The sequence below is a fragment of the Chlorocebus sabaeus genome, chromosome 20 (assembly GCF_047675955.1).
Source record: "Chlorocebus sabaeus isolate Y175 chromosome 20, mChlSab1.0.hap1, whole genome shotgun sequence".
NCBI classification, from domain to species: domain Eukaryota; kingdom Metazoa; phylum Chordata; class Mammalia; order Primates; family Cercopithecidae; genus Chlorocebus; species Chlorocebus sabaeus.
This window is the reverse complement of record NC_132923.1, coordinates 111,432,113-111,452,347: the sequence shown is the minus strand read 5'-3', so window position 1 is coordinate 111,452,347 and position 20,235 is coordinate 111,432,113. Positions and strand designations below refer to the sequence as shown.

General features: G+C 47.1%; 1 protein-coding gene across 1 annotated transcript in view; it reads left to right on the top strand.

The window, feature by feature from the left end:
• MAN1C1 (mannosidase alpha class 1C member 1) overlaps positions 1–20,235 on the top strand; it is a 174,499-nt gene that overhangs the window by 59,767 nt on the left and 94,497 nt on the right. The window contains exon 2 of the mRNA XM_073007686.1: positions 10,163–10,259. Within this exon, the coding sequence (XP_072863787.1) occupies positions 10,163–10,259 (97 nt within the window). The remainder of the gene's footprint in view (positions 1–10,162; positions 10,260–20,235) is intronic.

Below are 20,235 nucleotides of genomic sequence, written 5' to 3'. Positions count from 1 at the left end.
GTCTGGACCTCAGGTGTATGGGAGTTGTATCACATGCTCATTCCCCACGTTGGCCTTTCAATAGCTAGAATAAACCTGAAACTGAGAGGGTTGGAGGCAGCACTTCCCCTTCTACTCCCCAGCTCCACCTCCCAGGGCAACCAGACCCCCTTCTGTGCCCAGCTTCTGAGCGATAGACCTGGGCTGTGTATTTGCAGGAGCCTCGTTGGAATCACCAACCAGGTCATGTTGTGTTGTGCCAATAAATGGGACTGGATCAGAAAATCTAACGTGGATAGTGTTTAGGTACCAAGCTGTCAGCTCTTTCCTTGGACTGTGCTGAAAGTGAGAGAGAGAAAAAAAAACCAAACCAATGTTCTAAGCTCTCTGTCTGCATAGTCATTAGATCCCAGAATCATTAGAGACCAAATCCGTTCCCACTTGGCCCCTGCAAATGGGGCCAGGTGTCAGTGCTGGGAGACGCCAATAAGGCTGCATGTCATGGTGTGAGCACTTGTCTTTAATGACTAGGAAAATCCATTTCCCTTCTTGGCAGCTTTGAATGTAGCAACTGTGGTTCTGGGTCACTGCCAGAGCTGGCCTTGTATGTATGTGTGTGATTTTTTAAAGTGGGGGAGAATGTCTCAATATTCAGTGCTCACCCCCTTCCTTCCAAGTTGTCCCCCCCAAATAACTGTCCAACACAAACTTTAGAGTCTTCCACTCTGGGAGAGGTCTGCCGGCACCCACATGTCCTCCGCTCCTTGAATGCATCCTTTCTCTCTTGATGGCATTGTTCTGGGGTCCTCAGCTGAGTGGGCATCTGTGCCTGGGTGATCAATTCTAGTCTCTTTTCTGCACGAGAGAACCCTTGAGCTCTGACACAAGTAGAAAGAAAATCTTAAACCAAATAATAATGTCCTGCCTCACACTAGTAAATATTTTGCATTGAAAAATTCCATGTCATTTTGATTTGTTCAGGTAGACAAGAACATCTTTTGTTTGAGGAAGAACTGAAGAGATTTCTTAGGATTCAGCTCCGATGGCTCTGCCTGTGTCTCTATCTTTGGAGCTTTGTTTTCCGCCTTTGCAAGACTTGAGTGAAGGGAAGGCTTTGTGGTCTATTGTTAGGTGCTCTTTGAATCTATAAATCACAGGCTACAGGAAGGGAGGGGCTTCCAGAGACCATCTAGAGCCACCCTGTATCTCTAGCATGGACACACACACACACACGCACACACACACACAATGACTGTCTGTTGTGCGTTTCTAGAACCCAGTGGGGACAGGGATACAGTTTCTTTTGGTATGTACTTCTCACATTGATTGGTTCTGACTATCATGTTCTTGCACCTGTCCTGAGTATCTCTTGCTGTGGCTCTGGCCCTTTCCCCAGTCAGCTATGGCACCGCCCTGGCCCATGTTCTTAGAGACATGATTATCTCTGTGCTATTAGTGTCTGAGTCCTAGCCGAGGCAAGTCCCTTCCCTTTCTGAGTCTCATATAGTTCTTATAAAATGTGGCTCTGAGAATAGATGATGTCTCTGGTCCTAAAATTCTCTTTGACTCTGGAATTCTGGATCTGTGCTTCTGTTTGATGTTGTTTCTCTTGCTGGGTGACCTTCTCTCTGACTCCCTGCTGTAAAGACCTCCTTTTTTTTTTTTTTTTTAATCAAAACCTAACTTGGTCCCACCTACCCCACGGCTGACCACCCAAGCACTTTCTTCTGACTTAAGGGTAGCGCCATATGATGTCTTCTTTTTGTTTTTCATTTTAACAACCTGTATTTTTCACATCACAAAACATTTCCAGATATTCATTGTAGAAAATTCAGAAAATATAGGTCAATAAGAAGAAAAGGAAATCATTAAACTTCTATCAGACATAACCACTGTTAAGAATTTGGTGTATTTTCTTTCAGTCTTTTTTGCAAACACTCATACATAGGCCAGTGAATTTCATGCTATGTAATTTTGTGTTCTGCTTTTCCACCTAATAATATGTAATGAGTGTTTTTACCTATCATGAAACATTTGTAAACATAATTTTTAATACCTGTTTACTACTTTACATCTCCTACTTTAGCCCTGGCATAATTATTTCCAAATGGAAAAAATATCTATCCTGTCAAGCCCACTGAACTGGCCAAATCAAATGAGTTAAAATATGCAAAAAGCTGCACAGATGTGAATGATGATTGTTCATTTTGTTCGTTTTATTTCCCCAGCTGAACTACTTTACTGTATCGTCACAAAATCGTTATACATTGTTTCCTGTTCACCAAGTTTTGCACAGTGGTGGGCAAAACATGCTGTCTGACTGTAATATCTTAAAAGGGCATTACATATTAATAGCTTTAAAAGTTTTTTCGTAGCAATTTCTTAGAAACTCTGGTCTAAGGAAATTATTCAAAATGTTATGTGCGCAAAGATGTTTGCTATGGCATTATTGACAATAGCCCCAAACTAGAAATCACCACAATGTGTAATTATATGGGAAGGAGGTGAAGTAAATGATGATGAACCTACTTTCTAGGCTATTATATAGCTATTAAAAGTGATATTTACAAAACCTTTGTAATAAAATTGGAATATGTCATAATTATGGGAAGAAACAAAGGTACAATATGAGAGGGAAAAGAGTGGAGAGAAAGACACCAAAATGGGATTGGTGGTTGGAGTTAAATAATGGGCAGTTGTTTTACTTCTCTTGTAATCTGCTTTTCTTCAGTGAGCTTGTGTGCCTTCAATACATTAAAAGGTAGAGAAACAGAGAGAGAGACAAGACAAGAGAGAGACGAGACGAGAGAGAGAGTGAGGTAAACCTTGTTTTTAAAATTTCCTGAAAGGATTTATGCAGAAGAGGGAAGGAAGGGGCACAGAGCTGAGTTCAGGAGAAGGGAGTGACCCAGAAGTGGGAGAAGCGGGCATGAGGGCTGAAGCCTGAATTGAGCTGAGACTTGTAGAAAATTCTCAGAACACCAAAGGAGCCTTTTAATTTTTTGGAGTAGGAAGAAAACAGGCACCTCCTTTGAGCATGCTAATATAATTATAAAAGGAGAAACCAAAATAGCTAGTTCCTAATTTGTTCACCAGACTTCTTCCTCCTCTGACCAGCGTGGGGAACAGGCTTGGTGAGACCATCCAGGCCATTGAGGAACTGGGGGCTAAGAGGAACTTCAGGGAGACTGATAATGGCCACATTCTGTTGTAATTTATAAAAAGTGAAGGAAAAATAGAATTCTGTAATGTATAAATTTGGGTGAAAATGACAGCCTCCAGTAAAGTTTCCTAAATGAGTTAAAAAAAATAAAAATAAAAGAATTTCAGACTTACAGAAAAGTTATAAAAATCTAACAAAGATTTTACATTTTCCTTCACCCAGACTCCACAAATGTTAACATTTTACCCTGTTTGCTTTCTCTCTGTTTTTCACTCATTTGCTTTACATATATATAATATATATGCACACTGTATGCATAATACACATATACGCATGTACATACATATTGTCTTGTGAACCAATTTGAAAGTTGCAAATATAATGTCCTCTACCCTTAAATACTTCATTGTATATTTCCAAAAATAATGACATTTTTCTTTTTTTCTTTTCTTTTCCTTTTTTTTTTGAGATAGAGCCTACCTCTGGATAGAGGCCTGGGTGACACAGCAAGACCTCTGTCTCAAAAAATGTGTGTGTGTGTGTGTGTGTGTATGTGTGTGTGTGTATGTAGAGAGAGAGAGAGAGAGAGAGAGAGAATTCACATACCATAAAATCTGACTTTTAAAGTATACAGTTTAGTCATTTTATTTTATTTTCAAGACGGAGTCTCACTCTGTGGCTCAGGCTGGAATGCAGTGGCGCGATTTCAGCTCACTGCAACCTCTGCCTCCCGGGTTCAAGAAATTCTCCTGCCTCAGCCTCCTGAGTACCTGGGATTACAGGCACCTGCCACCACGCCCGGCTAATTTTTGTGTTTTTAGTAGAGACAGGGTTTCACTATGTTGGCCAGGCTGGTTTTGAACTCCTGGCCTCAGATGATCTGCCCACCTCAGCCTCCCAAAGTGCTGGGATTACAGGCGTGAGCCACCACGACCAGCCTCAGTCATTTTAATATATTCACAGAATTGTAAATCATCACCACAATCAATTGTCGAAAAATTTCATTACTCTGAAAAGACCCCATGCCCATGAACAGTCACTCCCCATTTCTCCCTTCCTCTAGTCCTGGGCAACCACTAATCTGCTTTCTGCTTGGATGGATTTGCTTATTCTGGACATTTCCTACAAACGGAATCATACTCCAGGTGGCATTTATGCATCTGGCATCTTTCACTAATCATAGTATCTCAAGTTTCATCCATGCTGTAGCCCATGACAGTGCTTAATTCCTTTTTCCATCTGAATAATATTCCATTGCATAGTATACCACATTCTGTTGATCCATTCAATCCGTGGACATTTGGGCTGTTTCCACTTTTTGGTTATTACAGATAGTGCCACTGTGAACATTTGTGTCCAGGTTTTTGTGTGGCTATATGTTGTTATCTTTCTGGGGTATGTGTTAGGGGTCCCCAAGACACCACTCCTGGATTCAGTGATGTACTAGGAAGACTCATAGGACTCAGCCCATAGTTCTTGTGATGGTGATGATTTATCACAGTGGAAGGTTTCAGAGCAGCCAAGCGCGGTGGCTCACACCTGTAATCCCAGCACTTTGGGAGGCAAGGCGGGCGGATCACCTGAGGTCAGGAGTTCGAGACCAGCCTGACCAACATGGGGAAACCCTGTCTCTACTAAAAATACAAAAAAAAATTAGTTGGGTGTGGTGGTGCATGCCTGTAATCCCAGCTACTCAGGAGGCTGAGGCAGGAGAATCGCTTCAACCGGGGAGGTAGAGGTTGCAGTGAACTGAGATTGTTCCATTGCACTCCATCCTGGACAATAAGAGCGAAACTCCGTCTCAAAAAAAAAAAAAAAAAAAAAAGAAAGAAAAAGAAAAAAAGAAAGTTCACAGAGCAAAATTAGCAAAGGAAACAGTGGATGGGGACAAATCCAGAGGAAACTAGGTGCAGGCTTCCAAGAGTTCTCTCCCAGTGAAGATGTGTAAGGTGTTATCAACCAGGGAAGCTCTTTAGAGACTCAGTGCCCAAGGTAGCCACCCGCTTCCTAACAAGTACCAGCATTCCAGACTCCAGAAGGAAAGCAGCTGTTTAGCATAAGCCACATTGTACAAACAGTCCAGACACAGGAAACCACCTTTATCAGTTAGAGACTGATAGGAGCACTCGCAAAACCCAGGTTCCTAGACACCAGCTGAGGACCCACCTCGCAAGCAGGCCTTTCTGAGGACAGACGTCTGAGACTTGCTGCATTAACTTTTCTGCACGGATACGTACCTAGAATAAGAATTGTTAGGTCATATGGTAACTCCATATTTAACTTTTTTTGCCAAACTGTTCTCCAAAGTGGCCGCACCATTTTCATTGCAACCAGCCATGTATGAGGCTTCTGATTTCAGCATATCCTGGCCAACACTTTTCATCGTCCATCTTATTTAGTATGGCCATCCTAGTGGGACTAATAGATTTTTAAGTTAGTGATTTGCAAGCATTTAGGATAAAAAATGATGATCTGTAGGAGCCAAAATAGGTTCTCTAAGAACAATCATGCCAGTCTAACCCTTATTTTCCTTAAAAAAAAAAAAAAAAAAAAAAAAAAGCAATTTATTTTTCTGTACTAGCTATACTAGGGCAGAGTGTTTTTATATTTTAGCCTGTCTTTCACAATATCTTGGTGTACAAAAATGGAGAATCGGGGGTTGTACGGATTGCTTGGCAGATTTCTTACTTGCTGATGAATGACATCAAAGAAAAACGAAACAAAACAAACAAACAAAGAATGGAGCTGGGTCCAGGAGAGAGACTCCTGAGGCTGTTTTCCTGACTTAGTCCTCAGCTGGCTGTTTATGTGTCGGTTCAAAACCTGAGGGTAGATGCAGATAGCAGTCCCATCAAGGCTACAGATTACCCAGAGGAGGCAGACACATGTGTTGAGAGAGGTTGGATCTGGAACCAGAGAGATCCTTACAGCATGGAATGATAGGCAGAGTCCAAGGAGATGGAAGTTATTAGGGACAAATGACAAGTCCACACCTACACAATCTGGCACAGAGGTGACCAGAGCAAGTGGACACTTCGGTTTCTGCTCATTTCCAAAAGAATGACCAACCACAGCAAGTGAGTGACAGAGGCATGGGGCGCCTGGAAGAACGCTGTGTCGTGTGGGTCTGCAGTTTCAGAGGGCTCAGTAGGTGAGTGCACTTCAAGAGCTGGCTCCCCGTGGCTGAAGGTCTGTGGTATGGAAGCAGGAAGAATTGTCTCCCCTGTGGCCCATAAGGGAAAACAGGTTTCAGTTGATTAAGGAAGAACTTTGTGAAACTCCACAATCGAATGGGCTGCCTGGGAAGTTGGAGAGCAGTCCATCACTGAGAGTGTTCAAAAAGAGACCATTGGCCAGGCATGGTGGCCCACACCTGTAATCCCAGCACTTTGGGAGGCCGAGGCAGGTGGATCACTTGAGGTCAGGAGTTTGAGACCAACCTGGCCAACATGGTGAAACCTCATCTCTACTAAAAATACAAAAATTAGCTGAGCGTGGTGGCGCACGCCTGTAATCCCAGCTATTCGGGAGGCTGAGGCAGGAGAATTGCTTGAGCCTGGGAGGCAGAGGTTGTGGTGAACTGAGATAGCACCACTGCACTCCAGCCTGGACAACAGAGCAAGACTCCATCTCAAAAAAAAAAAAAAAAGAGAGAGACTACTATTAAGGAACTTCCCCAGGTGACCTTTGAGGTCTCAGAACTGCCTAAGCATGATGTCAGGAACTGTCTGTCTCTAAAGTCCAGGTATTACCCATGGCACACATCACCAGTTCCAGAATGAAAACATTAGCCTTTCTGTGGGTCACTCTTTCTTGTGCCCCTCACAGTTCTACCTGTCCATCAGAACTCTTGTTCATCCATCCACGAAGCTTCCCTTGAGACACACACTTGCCCTCTTCTGAACACCTGTTGTCCAGCAGCCCCTCCTCTCTGGCTTGTTTGCCTGTTACATGTCTTGCCTGTGAAGCGTGTGGTCCACGTTGAGTCTTCCAGCCATGTGTTAAGCTCCAGAGCCAATTCAGCAAATACTTAACAAGCACCTTCTTTGTGCCAGCCCTTGGATGCATTGTGAGGCATGTAGCTGTGAATGGGGGTGGGGGGCCTGACCAAATAGGTGCAGGTATAAAAGCTTGACTGCAGGCCACCATGGGTCTGCATCAGGAATGTGGGATAGTGTCTGACTTCGGGCTGGGAAGAAGGCCTCCCTGCAAAGGTGCCCTTTCAGCTGGGACCTGAAGGAAGATGGGCAGTTGGCAGGGGGGCGGAGGGTAGGAGCTGGGAGTGCATTCCCACCGTGGCTATAGCCCAGACACAGGACAGGACACCTAGTAGGGGCTTACTTAGGGTGTGTTAGGGAGAGAGAGAAGGACCACCTTTCTGGGAGGCTGTCCTCTTCATCCCCTGTCCCCTGCTCACCCAGCACCTAGGCTGAGCCACCCGTGGCCTGAGTCAGGAGGCACGTGTGCATTGAAAGAACGAAAGCATGAAGAGTCAGCCCTGATTGCCTTGTGAATTCAGTCCCCAGTGATGCTGAGATGTTTTGTGCCTTCATTCCCTCCCTTGGTGTGGATGACTCTGAAAATGGGCCACATTCCAAACCTCACATTCCTGCAGTGACAGCTTCTTTGAGACCACGTAGATACCTGTGATTCTCGTAATTACTCTCGAACACCCACTTCTCTCTCTCTAGGTAGGGGGAATTTTCAGGGTGGGGTGTGGTCCCCCGCTTAGACCTCTCCTCCTCCTTTTCTGCTGTCATTTATGCTTTAACAGCTTGCTGCTCCCCACCCCAGCCCCCCAGCCACCTGCCCTCTCTCCCCGAACACTGACTTAATAGAGAGAGCCCCCAGAGAAGAGAGACTGAGGGAGGAGGCCGTTCTCTCTCAAGCACTCATGCCTGGCAATTATTTGTTGTTATTGCCGATTCAAGATAAGTAGAAAATAACAGAGGAATGGAACCAGGACTCAAAGCCCGTGCTAAGTGCTTGACTGTGTTACCATGACGTTTGCATGTGTGTCACATGGGAAGCCACATGTCTGGCCAAGCCTGGGGGGTGTCTGCTGCTCTGGGAGATGAGTGAGACAGGTTCTGACCTGGCTGCTGTGCTGCCCTGACCACTTCTTATCTCTGGACCTCAGTTTCATCATCTGTGAAATGGGGCAGTAGTGCTAGATTATTCTGCCATTTCATGGAGAGTCCAGGCCATGCACCTGTCAGGTCTGCCTGCCCTCCTGGTCTGTACATTTGGGCTGCGGCAGTGACAGCAGCTGCTGACTGTCCCGGTGTGCCTGGAAGAGACGTCTTCTAAGCGTGGGCACCAGGAGTGGCTGAGCATGGAGAATATAGGTGGTGGTATGCTAGAAAGTGGGCCGCTAAGGCGGGAAACACAGGCTGGGAGAGAGGAGGGGAAAGCCAACGGAGGCAGGACAGTGTCTGGAAGTGAGTGATACAATGTAACAGATTGGTGCTTCTCAGATGTGGCCCATGGGCCAGCAGCAGCACATGGGAACTGGTAGAAAAGCAGATTCTTGGGCCCCACCCCAGACCTGCTGGATCAGAAACTCAGGGTGGGGCCCAACAACCTGTTTTAACAAGCCCCCCAGTGATTCTGATGCCAGCTAACATTTGAGAGCTAAGAGACTGGATGAAAGGAGGGGTGGATAGCTGAGGCTTGGAGAACCAGTATTTTAAAGGTCAAGGAGGAAATAGAGCTAGTGTTTGTCAATCGCTTGCTGTGTCTGGTCGGAAACTGGGCATTCCCACTACTTTCTTTCATTTCAACCTATCAGGATGGTGGCAAGGCTGGCCTTGTCCCTTGCTAAAGCAGATCTCAGCTGATGCAACTGATTTCATGCCAAAGTCACAGAGATCGCGGCAGAGGTGGGATTAGGACCTAGGCATCTCTGATCTGGGAGCCTGAGTATTTCCCGGCACACTAGGCTGCCTCCCCATCCACCTGCGTCTCAGCTCTGCTGCCACTGCGGGCCCCTGGCTCCTCCTCTGCTCCACAGGTCACTCCAGAACTCTGCTGTGTTGTGCTCCCTCTGCAGCCAGCCATGCCAAGGGAAAAGGGGCACACCATAAAGGCAAATGAGGGAGACCTTGGGGGCTGCAGTACAGGGTTGGGGGTGGACTGTCACCTTGCATCTGCTTCAGCCTGAAGGTCCTGGGGCAGCTGGGGAGCAAGGTGCTGGCGTGACGCTCCTGAGAGCCGATGCAGCTGCCTTGCATCGTAAGAACTCGTGCATACTCTGGGTGACAGTCCATAAGCATCCATTGATGCCTACCTGTGCCAAGCCCTGTGCTGGTTGCTGTGAGAGAAACTGAGGCAAGGCAAGTGTTGTTTCTAGCCTCAAGGAGTTTGTGGTCCAGAGCCAGAGGAACAACAAGTAACTGGGGTGAGCTGGAGTGCATGGGAGGCCAGGGTAGGTCAAAGGAGTTCAAAGAGCTCAAATGGTGACTTTAGGGGACAAAACCAAGGCTTTGGGGACAGACCTAAGGCTTTGGAGCCAGAGGGGATGGCTCAATTCCCAACATGCTCACTGACTGAGCGATCTCGGATGAGTTACCTCATGTCTACAACCTGTTTCCTTAGCTATAAAATGGGTTAACAATACCTAGCTCAGGGGAGTGTTCCGTTATAGCAAGCACTCGTTTTCCTTCCCTTCGGAGGATGACTTTAAGTGAGCAAAACAGGGAAGGCTTCCTGGAAGAGGTGACTTTTCACTTTGGCACTGAAGGATGTCTAGAATTTAGTGCTTTTTCTGTCTTCTCTAAGAAATCTGTGGGTAGGCCCTAGACACATGGCGTTGTCTAAGAAGAATGACCTTCCCAGCGGCTATAACTGTACAAATAAAATCATGTTGAGAGGAAGTCACTTTCTTCAATTTGGAAAATTTGGAAGATTATTTTTTAGACGTAGTTTAAAATCCTGTTGCAAAGGGCAAAGCCAGGCGGCCAGTGCGCACTGCCAGGAATCGTCATACTGAGGTTCTCTCTGTGCTGCTTTTTCTTGCAGATGATGCAGTTTGCTTGGCAGAGCTATAAGCGTTATGCAATGGGGAAAAACGAACTCCGTCCACTAACGAAAGACGGCTACGAGGGTAACATGTTCGGTGAGTCGATTGAAACCACTTTGATATGGGGAGGGACCCACTGCCTGCCTGGTGACTGAGTGGAATTTTACTTTTGCCTTTTCACCTCCTGAGTTGTGGGGGCCCCTCAGTTCTTCACATCTGGGGTCTTCCAAGTCTGTGTTTCCTCTGGGCTGTTCAGGCTTCTGAGTCCTCCTAGATTTAGGGGGAATCCTATATGCTTTTCTCTAGCCTTACAGACTGCTTTGTATGAGATTATCATTTATTTTTTAAAGTGAAGAAACTTGGAAATGGGAGTAGGGATAGTGAGGGATGGAGATTTGTTCCCATGGAGGTTTGGAGACCTAAAGAACACAGAGGACCAGGTTTAAATCCACTCCTCTGGAGTGTCGCCATGAAATGGTCTTGGATGTTTTCGTAGATTGCTGAACACATATCTGATGGGGTTGGGTACATGATTTTTAGAGTCATTGGGGGCCGGGCATGGTGGCCTTCACCTGTACTCCCAGTCACTTGAGAGGATGAGGTGGGAGGATCCCTTGAGCCTGGGAGTTCAGGTCCAGCCTGGGCAACATATTGAGACCCCATCTGAAAACGACAACAGCAGCAAAAACAAAAGGGTATAGAGTCGTGGCTCACAAGCTACTTGGAAGCCAAATGGAGCAGCCGCACATCAGGAGCAGTGGCATGGGTCCTGCTGCTGCCTGGCAACTCATTGTGTTTTATCTGCAGCCCCACTTGCTGGTGTCTTTGTCCTTGCCCAGCCACAGGATTCTCCTAACCCCAAGCCTTGGGAGCCTCTCTCTGTGGCTCAGAGGGACTGCAAGTTGCCTTCTTGTGGGCATGGCCTCAGATTCCAATAGTAACACCCATGCAAGTTGCCATCCCCCTTGTCTGCAGCCTAGCCTTCATCTCCCCTGAGGGACAGGAGTGGTGTGGGGCTGGAGAGGGGCAGTCCCGTACCTGAATTCCTCACCCCTTACAGATACAGTCTCCTGAAGTCAGGAACCAAATAACTGAGTCTGAGATGGAAATTCCCAGGAAAATCTTAAAGGCAAATTTACAAGGGATATCCCCCTATCACCCCCATCGTGTGCAGCCCTATCAGAGGTGTCCATGTTATGGAAAAAGTGACAGGAATCCACCCTCCTCCCCTTCACCAGTCAGATCGTCACCTGTCTGGCTGTTCAGACATTTCACTCCCCTTCTGGGAAATGGGGTGTGAACTGGGGCAGCTTTATGTATTTATTTTTCTCATCATCCTAGGAGTGTATGAGGGAAAAGGAAAGTATCAAAAAAGTGCAAATCAGGCAAAAAATAATAATAATCTGTTCTGCTCTGTAGATGCAGCCTCCATCGACATCTTTGGTTATTTCCTCTCAATCTTTTCTTCTTTCTGCCTTTTTTTTTCTTTTATATACCATTTTATGTCCTTTCTGCTCTTTTTTTTTGGCTTCATGTTACATCGTAAGTGTTTCCTGAAGTCATCTAAATGTTTTCATAAAGAATGTTTTAATGGTGTCTGTGATTGTATGGATATGCCATAATTCATTTAACCATCTCGCTAATGTTGGGCAAAGATTGTTTCCATTTTTTTGCTATTAAAAATAATGCATGAGTTATCTTTGGGCATAAAATTTTGTCTCGGGATAGATTTTTAGAGATGAATTCCTGAGCCAAATGGGAGGAAGGAAGAGAGATGTTTCTTTTACTTCAAATATGAATTAAAGAGATATGTTGATTCCCGTTAGGAACCTGGCTATCTTACCTGCCTGGAACACAGAGCTTCCCTAAATATCCTGCATCAGCCCTAGGGAAAGATTGCTGGTGCAGATCCCATCAAAGTTGTTGGAGCTTTTGCTGTTAGTATAAACAGGGAAGTTACCAAGAAAGCTTCCTCTTTCTCTCTAAACACAGTTTGCAAATATTCAGGGAATTGGTGGTGGGGTGGGAGGGGCTGTTGACTTCTCAAACCGCACATAGCACGGGCACAGGTATGGCTCAGACCATCACAGGAAACGCTTCTGGGAGAGATTCCAATTTGTAAAATTCCTCAGGGCCTGGGATTTAAATCTCAACCCTCTGGCCCCTTTCCAGTCTCCCAGCCTGGTGGCGCATGCTTGAGCCATCTGGAATGATGGGAAGAGCCCGGAGGTAGAATCGGATGAGCGCAAGTCCTCACTCTGTCTTGAGCTGTGTGGCCAAATTCAAGGCACTTAACCTCTCTGGGCCCCTGTTCATTCATCATTCATACTGGGACCGCTAGAATGATATAAATGAGTGTGTACGAACAAGCAAAGGGCCATGTCTACATGAGTGATTTATGATTTCTGTTGTAATAAATGAGGTTGGCAGTTGTCCCAGTGAGCCCATGGCAGGCTCTGAGGTCCCTTGGGTTGTCTGTCTCAGGAGCGGCCTTGGCAGGGCCCAGGGAACCCTGTCATCTAGTACCTGTAACATTCCTAGCAGTGAGGCAGAGCCTTCCCTCTGCAGCCAGCAGATGAGCCGCCGTGGGCAGCTTGCGCCTGGGAAAGGGAGGTGCATGGGGACCTGGCGCTGGGCAGGGAGAGCCGGTCTTGATTGACTCCTTCTCTCCATATATAATTTGTTAGGTGGCAGTGCCTCGTGCTGACTGCTGGGGATCCAGGGATAAATGGGACAGTGAAAGTTCTACCAACTCTGCCAAGACATGCACTGGCAACCCTTCCTAGAGTCTCTTGGAGGTCTATCTAGGTGCTCTCAGAGAGAGGACAAGTGCGGGTGACTACAGGTACTGATATGGACAGTCCTTATGGGCTGGAACTTCCGGCAGACCTTGTTTAAATTCAGACTTCACTGCTTCCTGGTCGTGTGACCTTGAACAAGTCACTTCTCTCTGAGGCTGAGTTTTTCTGTAAATTGGAGCTAATGATAAACTTAAATCCCGGCCTAGGGACTGCCGGACAAATAGACCCTGTTAACAGTGGTAGCTCAGATCACTGTCACCACAAATGGGTCTCAGGATACAGAGGCTTATGGGAACACACCCAAAGGATGAGTGCTGAGGGGCATTCTCAGAGCCTGAGAGGGGTTCTAGTTGGGGTGAACCCATGACGGGCACTGAAGCTAGACTATTCCCGAAGATAGGAGATGAACTGGCCTGAATGAAGCAGCTAGTCACCCACCACTTCTTTTCTGGACTCATGGGGGCTGCTGGGTTGCATCATCCCTGGACATTTAATGTCCTCCCTATAGGCTGAGCCCTGCAGACATGGGACACTGGGTGCAGTCAGGTGGCAGGCTGTGCCCATTCTGCTGTGCTGGCTGAGTAGGGTATACAAGGAGACCCTGAGCAGCGCCCTGCCTCCTGGTGCTCGGCTTGGACACAGGCTCCTGCAGCCTCGTCCCTGGCCTGCAGGGCTGGCAGGGCTGTGTAATGGAAGGGTAATGAGGTCACACGGGTGCCTCGTTTTGCTGAGATTTACAGGAGCTGCAGCGGGGCAGTGGGATGCCCGAGCCTGGTCTCCCGGTGCAGCAATTCACCAAGCAAATCCCCCTCCCAGCCGCCCACTTGCTCTTCCTTGAATCTATTCTTCCTTTAAGGCGTCTCTGAAGCCAGTTTCTGTGTCCTAAACAAGTCAGTGTCAAAGTGGCTTTCTTTTTACCCACATCCGGCTCAGCAGGCCCTGTCAGAAGATGTTCCCCAAACCCCAGTGGCCACCAACAAAGAGGATGCAGCCTGTTCCTCGCCTTGTGGCTCAGGCCAAGGCTGATCTCTGCCTCTTTTTTTTTTGAGACGGAGTCTTGCTCTGTTGCCTAGGCTGGAGTACAGTGGCGCAGCCTCAACTCACTTCAACCTCTGCCTCCCGGGTTCAAGCGATTCTCCTGCTTCAGCCTCCTGAGTAGCTGGGATTATAGGTGTGCACCACCATGTCTGGCTAATTTTTGTATTTTTAGTAGAGATGGGGTTTCTCCATGTTGGTCAGGCTGGTCTCGAACTCCTGACCTCGTGATCTTCCCTCCTTGGCTTCCCAAAGTGCTGGGATTACAGGCGTGAGCCACCACGCCCGGCTCATCTCTGCCTCTTTCTCCGCTGCTGAGAGGTGGCCAGATAGGGCAGTTAGTGTCTGGCTGGGTGGCAGAAAGAGCATGGGCTTTGAATCCAGACAGGCCTGGGTGGAAACTCTAGGTTACTGCTTAGGGGCTGTAGAGTGGAGCAGGGGCCCCGCCTCCAGTCTGTGGTGAGGATTAGAGAGACCTGCAAAGGCTTAGCCCCGTGCTAGGCACAGAGCAGTCACTTGACCGGGGGGTGCTGTTCTTGCCATTATGTCACAGAGGTGAATTTGCAGCTTGAAGAATGCATGGCAGAGTCAAGGGAGGAACCAAGCGTAAAGTGGCTCAGTACACTGAGGCCTGACTTCCTCGCCTGTAAAGGGTGCAGATGTTACACCTGCTGCTAGGCTTTGGGGGAATATTAAATAAGCTAGCTAAAGAACATGGACTCAGCCGGGTATGGTGGCTCACGCCTGTAATCCCAGCCCTTTGGGAGGCCGAGGCGAGTGGATCACTTGAGGTCAGGAGTTCGAGACAAAGCCTGGTCAACATGGTGAAAGCCCATCTCTACTAAAATACATAAAGTAGCTGGGCGTGGTGACAGGCGCCTGTAATCCCAGGTACTCAGGAGGCTGAGGCAGGAGAATCTCATGAACCCAGGAGGCAGAGGTTGCAGTGAACTGAGATCGTGTCACTGCCCTCCAGCCTGGGCAACAGAGACTCCGTCTCAAAAACAACAACAACAAAAAAGGACTTAGACTCTGGGGCCAGATGGCTTGCATGTGCATGCTGCTTTGCCACTTACTAGCTGCGTGACCTTGGGCAAGTTTCTTAACCTCTCTGGGCCTCAGTTTTCCCATCTATAAAGTGGGAACAATAATAGTACCTCCTTCACAAGATTGTTTTGAGGATGAAATGAGTTCACACACATGAAGTGCTTATATTCATGCGCAGCACATAGGAAGCATTCATCAAGCGTCAGCTGTGATGAGGATGCTGCAAAGCCCTTAGAACAGTGTGTGCTGCTCCCATTTTGACTGGGGTGGGTGTCCAAGTCCCCTGGACCCAGGAAGCCACATGAGGACTTCAGGGCTTTTCCAGCCCTGATTCCCCCTGTCTGTTCCCCCAGCCCTCAAATGCCCATGGCAGAAGTCTTGGCGGGCATATCATTGGTAGGCTCTGTACCTCTCACACCTTCATGGAAGCAGCTTACACTGGAACTTGTAACAGGAGGAGGTGGGGAAGGTTAGGGTTCACGACCTTGGAATAAAGGCCTCCTGCCAATGGCCATTGGGGGTCAGCTGGACGACCTTGAAAGTACTTAACAGATATCCATCTTTCCAATAAATCTGTGTAGTCCGTGAGAAATTCATCCTCCGTTGGCAGCAGGGGAAATTGTCAAGGGGCACAGAGTCCTGGAATGTTGCCACTGGAGGGGTTCTTTGATGGTGAGTCCAACCCCCTCATTTAGAGTTGAGGAAACTAAGGCTCAGAGAGGGGAAAGGGCTTACCTGGTGTGATCCAGAATGTTAACTGGGGGACCGGGACTGGAACTCTGGTGGCCTGAGTCTCAGTGCAGTGCTCTTTGCGCCACACACTCTGAGATCAGCTAGATCGTTCAAGGCCATGCTGCGAAAACACAGCCCTGCCCATCATGGCCAAGTCACCAACAACAACTAGAAATCCTCAGAGCGTTAGCAGGGGGAAACTGTCTCTTAGGAGGTGTCTGATTTCAGGCCCAAGAACCCATTCCTTGCACATACCTCATGCCAGGCACCATAGCTGTATTCACTCTTTTTTAAAAATATATATATTTTTTAATTAATTCAGATGGGGCTTTGCTATGTTTCCTGGGCTGATCTTGAACTCCTGTGCTCAAGCGATCCTCTCAAAGTGCTAGGATTACAGGCGGGAGCCACTATGTCCAGCCCATGGCTGTATTTCCTTTTTCTACCTCACAGCCCTTATAAAATCTAAATTAGCCATCTTATCCCCATTGCACAGATGAGGAGACTGGGATTTGGCAAGTTTGAGGACTTGCAAAGTCTTAATCCCAGTTCCGCTGGAAAAACCCAAGCCATTGACTACCATGCTGCTGTATCGCCCAGTGGCCACGTACAGTGGCCGTCAAGAACACAGTGGGGTAGAGGAATGGGCTTGGGCTTGGTGTATGCCACATCCTGCACACCACTGCCCCAGTGGAAAGCCAGGCAAGGCCTGTGATTCGTGGTCAGGGTCTGCAGCCTCCCATCTCTAGGCATCATCATTTATTAGACATCAGCTGAGTACTGAGGGCTTGAACAGAAGACTTAGATTTCCCTCTTTTCTTCCACCATAGGAACATCTTTTGTCTGTGCCTCATAACCTAAAAACATCTAGAGTTCACTCTTGAACAACACAGGGGTTAGAGGTGCCAACCTCCTGCACGGGTGAAAATCTGAGTCTAACTTTTGACTTCCCAGAAACGTAACTGCTTATTAGCCTACTGTTGACTGGAAGCTTTACCAATGAAAAGTTAATACATATTTTGTATGTTCTGTGTATTATATACTGTATTACAATAACATAAGCTAGAGAAAAGTGTCATGAAGAAAATCAAGGAAGAGAAAATATATTTACTGTCCATTAAGTGAAAGTGGATCATCATAAAGGTCCTCATCATTTTCCTCATCATTTTCATGTTGATCAGGCTGAGGAGGAGGAAGTGGGGGTCGGTCTTCTGTCTCAGGAATGGCAGAGGCAGAAGAAAATCTGCATTGGCTGGGCCTGGTGGCTCACACCTATAATCCCAGCACTTTAGGAGGCCAAAGTGGGCGGATCACCTGAGGTCAGGAGTTCGAAACCAGCGCGGCCAACATGGTGAAACCCTGTCTCTACTAAAAGTACAAAAAAATTAGCTGGGCATGGTGCCGCCCACCTGTAGTCCCAGCTACTCGGGAGGCTGAGGAAGGTGAATTGCTTGAACCTGGGAGGTGGAGATTGCAGTGAGCTGAGGTCGCCCCACTGCACTCCAGCCTGGGCGACAGAGTGAGACTCCATCTCAAAAAAAAAAAAGAGAGAGAAAATCTGCGATTAAGTGGACCCACGCATTACAAGTTCATGTTGATCAAGGCCAAATGTACTTGCAAAACATACCATTGGCTGTCAGTGTGATGGACAGAGAGGAGAATGGATTTGAGAACCAGACCAGCCTAAGTTTGAATCCTGTCTCTGCTACTTTGTAGTCATGTAACTTTGGGTGAATTTCTTAACTTCGCTCCACCTCAGTTTCCCCATCTGTACAATGGGGATAACAACTACTACACTCAAAAGCTATAAGGATTAAATAAAGTTGATGTGTGTAAAACACCTGGTGTATAGTACCTGCCGATATGCAGTCATAAAATGTAAGCTGCTGTCATGATTATGTTTGGTAAAAAGTAATAATGAGAATAATTATAGTCCAAGGAAAGAAACAGTGCCTGACGCAGGGTAGGCTTTCAGTACATTTTGTAGAATAAATAAATTGCCTAGTGCACTCTCTGCATGACCTATTTTCCCTCATGCCCTTCGGCCTGGGTTTGGCTGGGTAGGGGCTGGGTCTTGCTGTGTTCTCTATTCCTCTCATCCCCTGCAGCTGCCTTGACCTCTTGTCACAGAGTACACTCAGAATCAACAGACAGACCCTGTAAAAAGTAGCAGTTCCCTTTAGTCAGCAGATCTGATGTTCAGGCATCTTCTCTGTGCTTGCGTGGCCAAAAGTAACGTCTCCCTGCTCTGAACCAGCCCCAGGATGACCATGAGGAGCCCCAAATTGGATTCCGCCTCTGCCTCACAAATCCCCAATAGAACTGCCAGCCAAATCCCCATTTCGAGGGATGATTTATGGCCTTGGGTGAGTTAAGAGGCAAAATGAACACAGCATGATTTTCAGATCACAGGCTGGGAATGTTCAGCCTTGGCAGAGAGAAAAATCATCTTTGCCTTGTAAACGGAGCAAATATGATGTTGAAGAGGGAATAAATCCAGGCCCCAAGATGTCATTTTTACAATTGCTTTTTGGCGTGTGACTTAGTAGTGCCTTCTGCAAACTGTTCACACTCTCCCCCTCCACACACACAGCAGCCTTGGTGGGTCTTTTTGTGGGGGTGAGAGTTACTCCACCAGTGTGGCTGCCTTGGGAACTGCAGATGTTGCCAGATAGATAGTTTGTGAAAACCAGCTGCTTCACTAGTTTTCCATAGATCTCCACATATGTTTCTGGGAGATAGCAGCTTTGACTTCAGAGATATGCCTGGGTTTAAATCCCATCCCTAGCACTTACCAGCTGAGTGAAATTGGGCAAGTCACAAACTTCTCTGAACCTCAGTCTACTCACCTGTGAAATGGGGGGTTGGCACACAGTAAGTCTTCACCAAACATTACATTTTTTTCCTTCCCTGCAGGTGTACACACCCTTCCTGGTGTGTACATTTTACTTATCTGACTGAAAATACCATAACTACTTGATGAGTTTTGTTTTTTGTAGGTTTTTCTCTGGAGAAAAAAAAAATCCATAGTTCCTGGAAACTCAGAAACTTGGGCTATGTTGCTCACTGATTCTGGCAGGCCACGGTGCACATTCCTGACCCAGGCTTTGAGTTTGTTTTGAGAAAAAGCTGTCATCAGCTTTGTAAGTGGTGATGTTGCAATTCCTTGGATAGAATGGGTCAGGCTTAAGGGCTGCAAGCAAACCTTCCTGGTAGTCACATGCTTTGAGAGCCCTGAAAGCTCCATCCGGAGGCCAGAGGCTATAAAAGTCAGAGGAAATGACTTAGGAGCACTGGTCACTGACAGCCAGGCCCTTAGCCCAAGGAAGTTAAGAGAACCTGCTGTTAGATGCTACGGCCCCCCATGGTGGTCTCCTTGTGACCTTGAGTGACGTGCACAATTCCTCGGCCACCTTCTGATGATTAGAGTATTCTTGGGGCCCAAGAGGTGGTCATCAGAGCAAAGCATGCCTCGAAATTAGCCTGCCGCAGTGTCGTGCACTCGCACCGCCGACCGACCACTCGCCGCTCCACGCTCTGCCCTTTCCTTCTTCAAAGGGTTTTTTGCCAGGCAGTTTCTAATTAAGATGCATCTTGGCCATTTTCTTGTTCTTTAAAAGGCTTTCCACTAGCACAGAGCATAATTTATTTCTCTAGAAAATATAGTAGCAAGTTGTTGTCAAAAGAAAATCAGAGGTTAGGAGCCTTGGGTTCGTGTCCCCGCTCTGGCGCCAGTGGCCGTGTGAGCCGGCGTCCTCTGGGCCTCGTCTCTTCATCAGTACAAAGCGGTTTGCTTTCTCTCTGCCCAGGATTCTTGACTGCTGGTTGGTTACTAGGTTGATTTCTTTCTTTCTTTTTCATTTCGAAGTGGGTATTTGGGCTGGTCCTCTTGGAATCTGAAATTTGAGCAACAAGTCTTGTTCCTGTCAGGAGAGGAGTGAGTCAGGGTGTCTATTCCCAGAGCAAGTTGCTGGGGATGTAGGAGATGATTCATATTGAAATTGACATTCTCTCCTGGTGGCAGCGTGTTCCGCCCACTTTACGAAGACCTTTCCTTCCTTAGAAACAAGGCTGAGCCTACAGCAACAGCCTCCTTTTCTTCTCACCGCATTGATGGCAAGCACTTGCCAAGTTTCCCGGCAAACCCTGTGACAAATAGGTATGTGCATTCCCAGAATCTCAGACTGCCAGGCTACTTGGATCCTTTGTAGCCTGCGGTCCAGTGTCTGAGGACCGGGAGGCAGGTCCTGAGAGGGCCGGGACTCCCTGAGGTCAGACAGCTGGGATCAAACCCTAGTCTTTTAACTTGAGCCTCTACTTTTTTGTTTTAAAATTACCTTTTAAAAATTGGGGTATAGCTTATAACATATCTACATTAAAATGCACCAAAATGCACCAATCTTAAGTGCACAGTCTAATGGATTTTACGTATAGATACCTCTGTGTAACTGCCATGC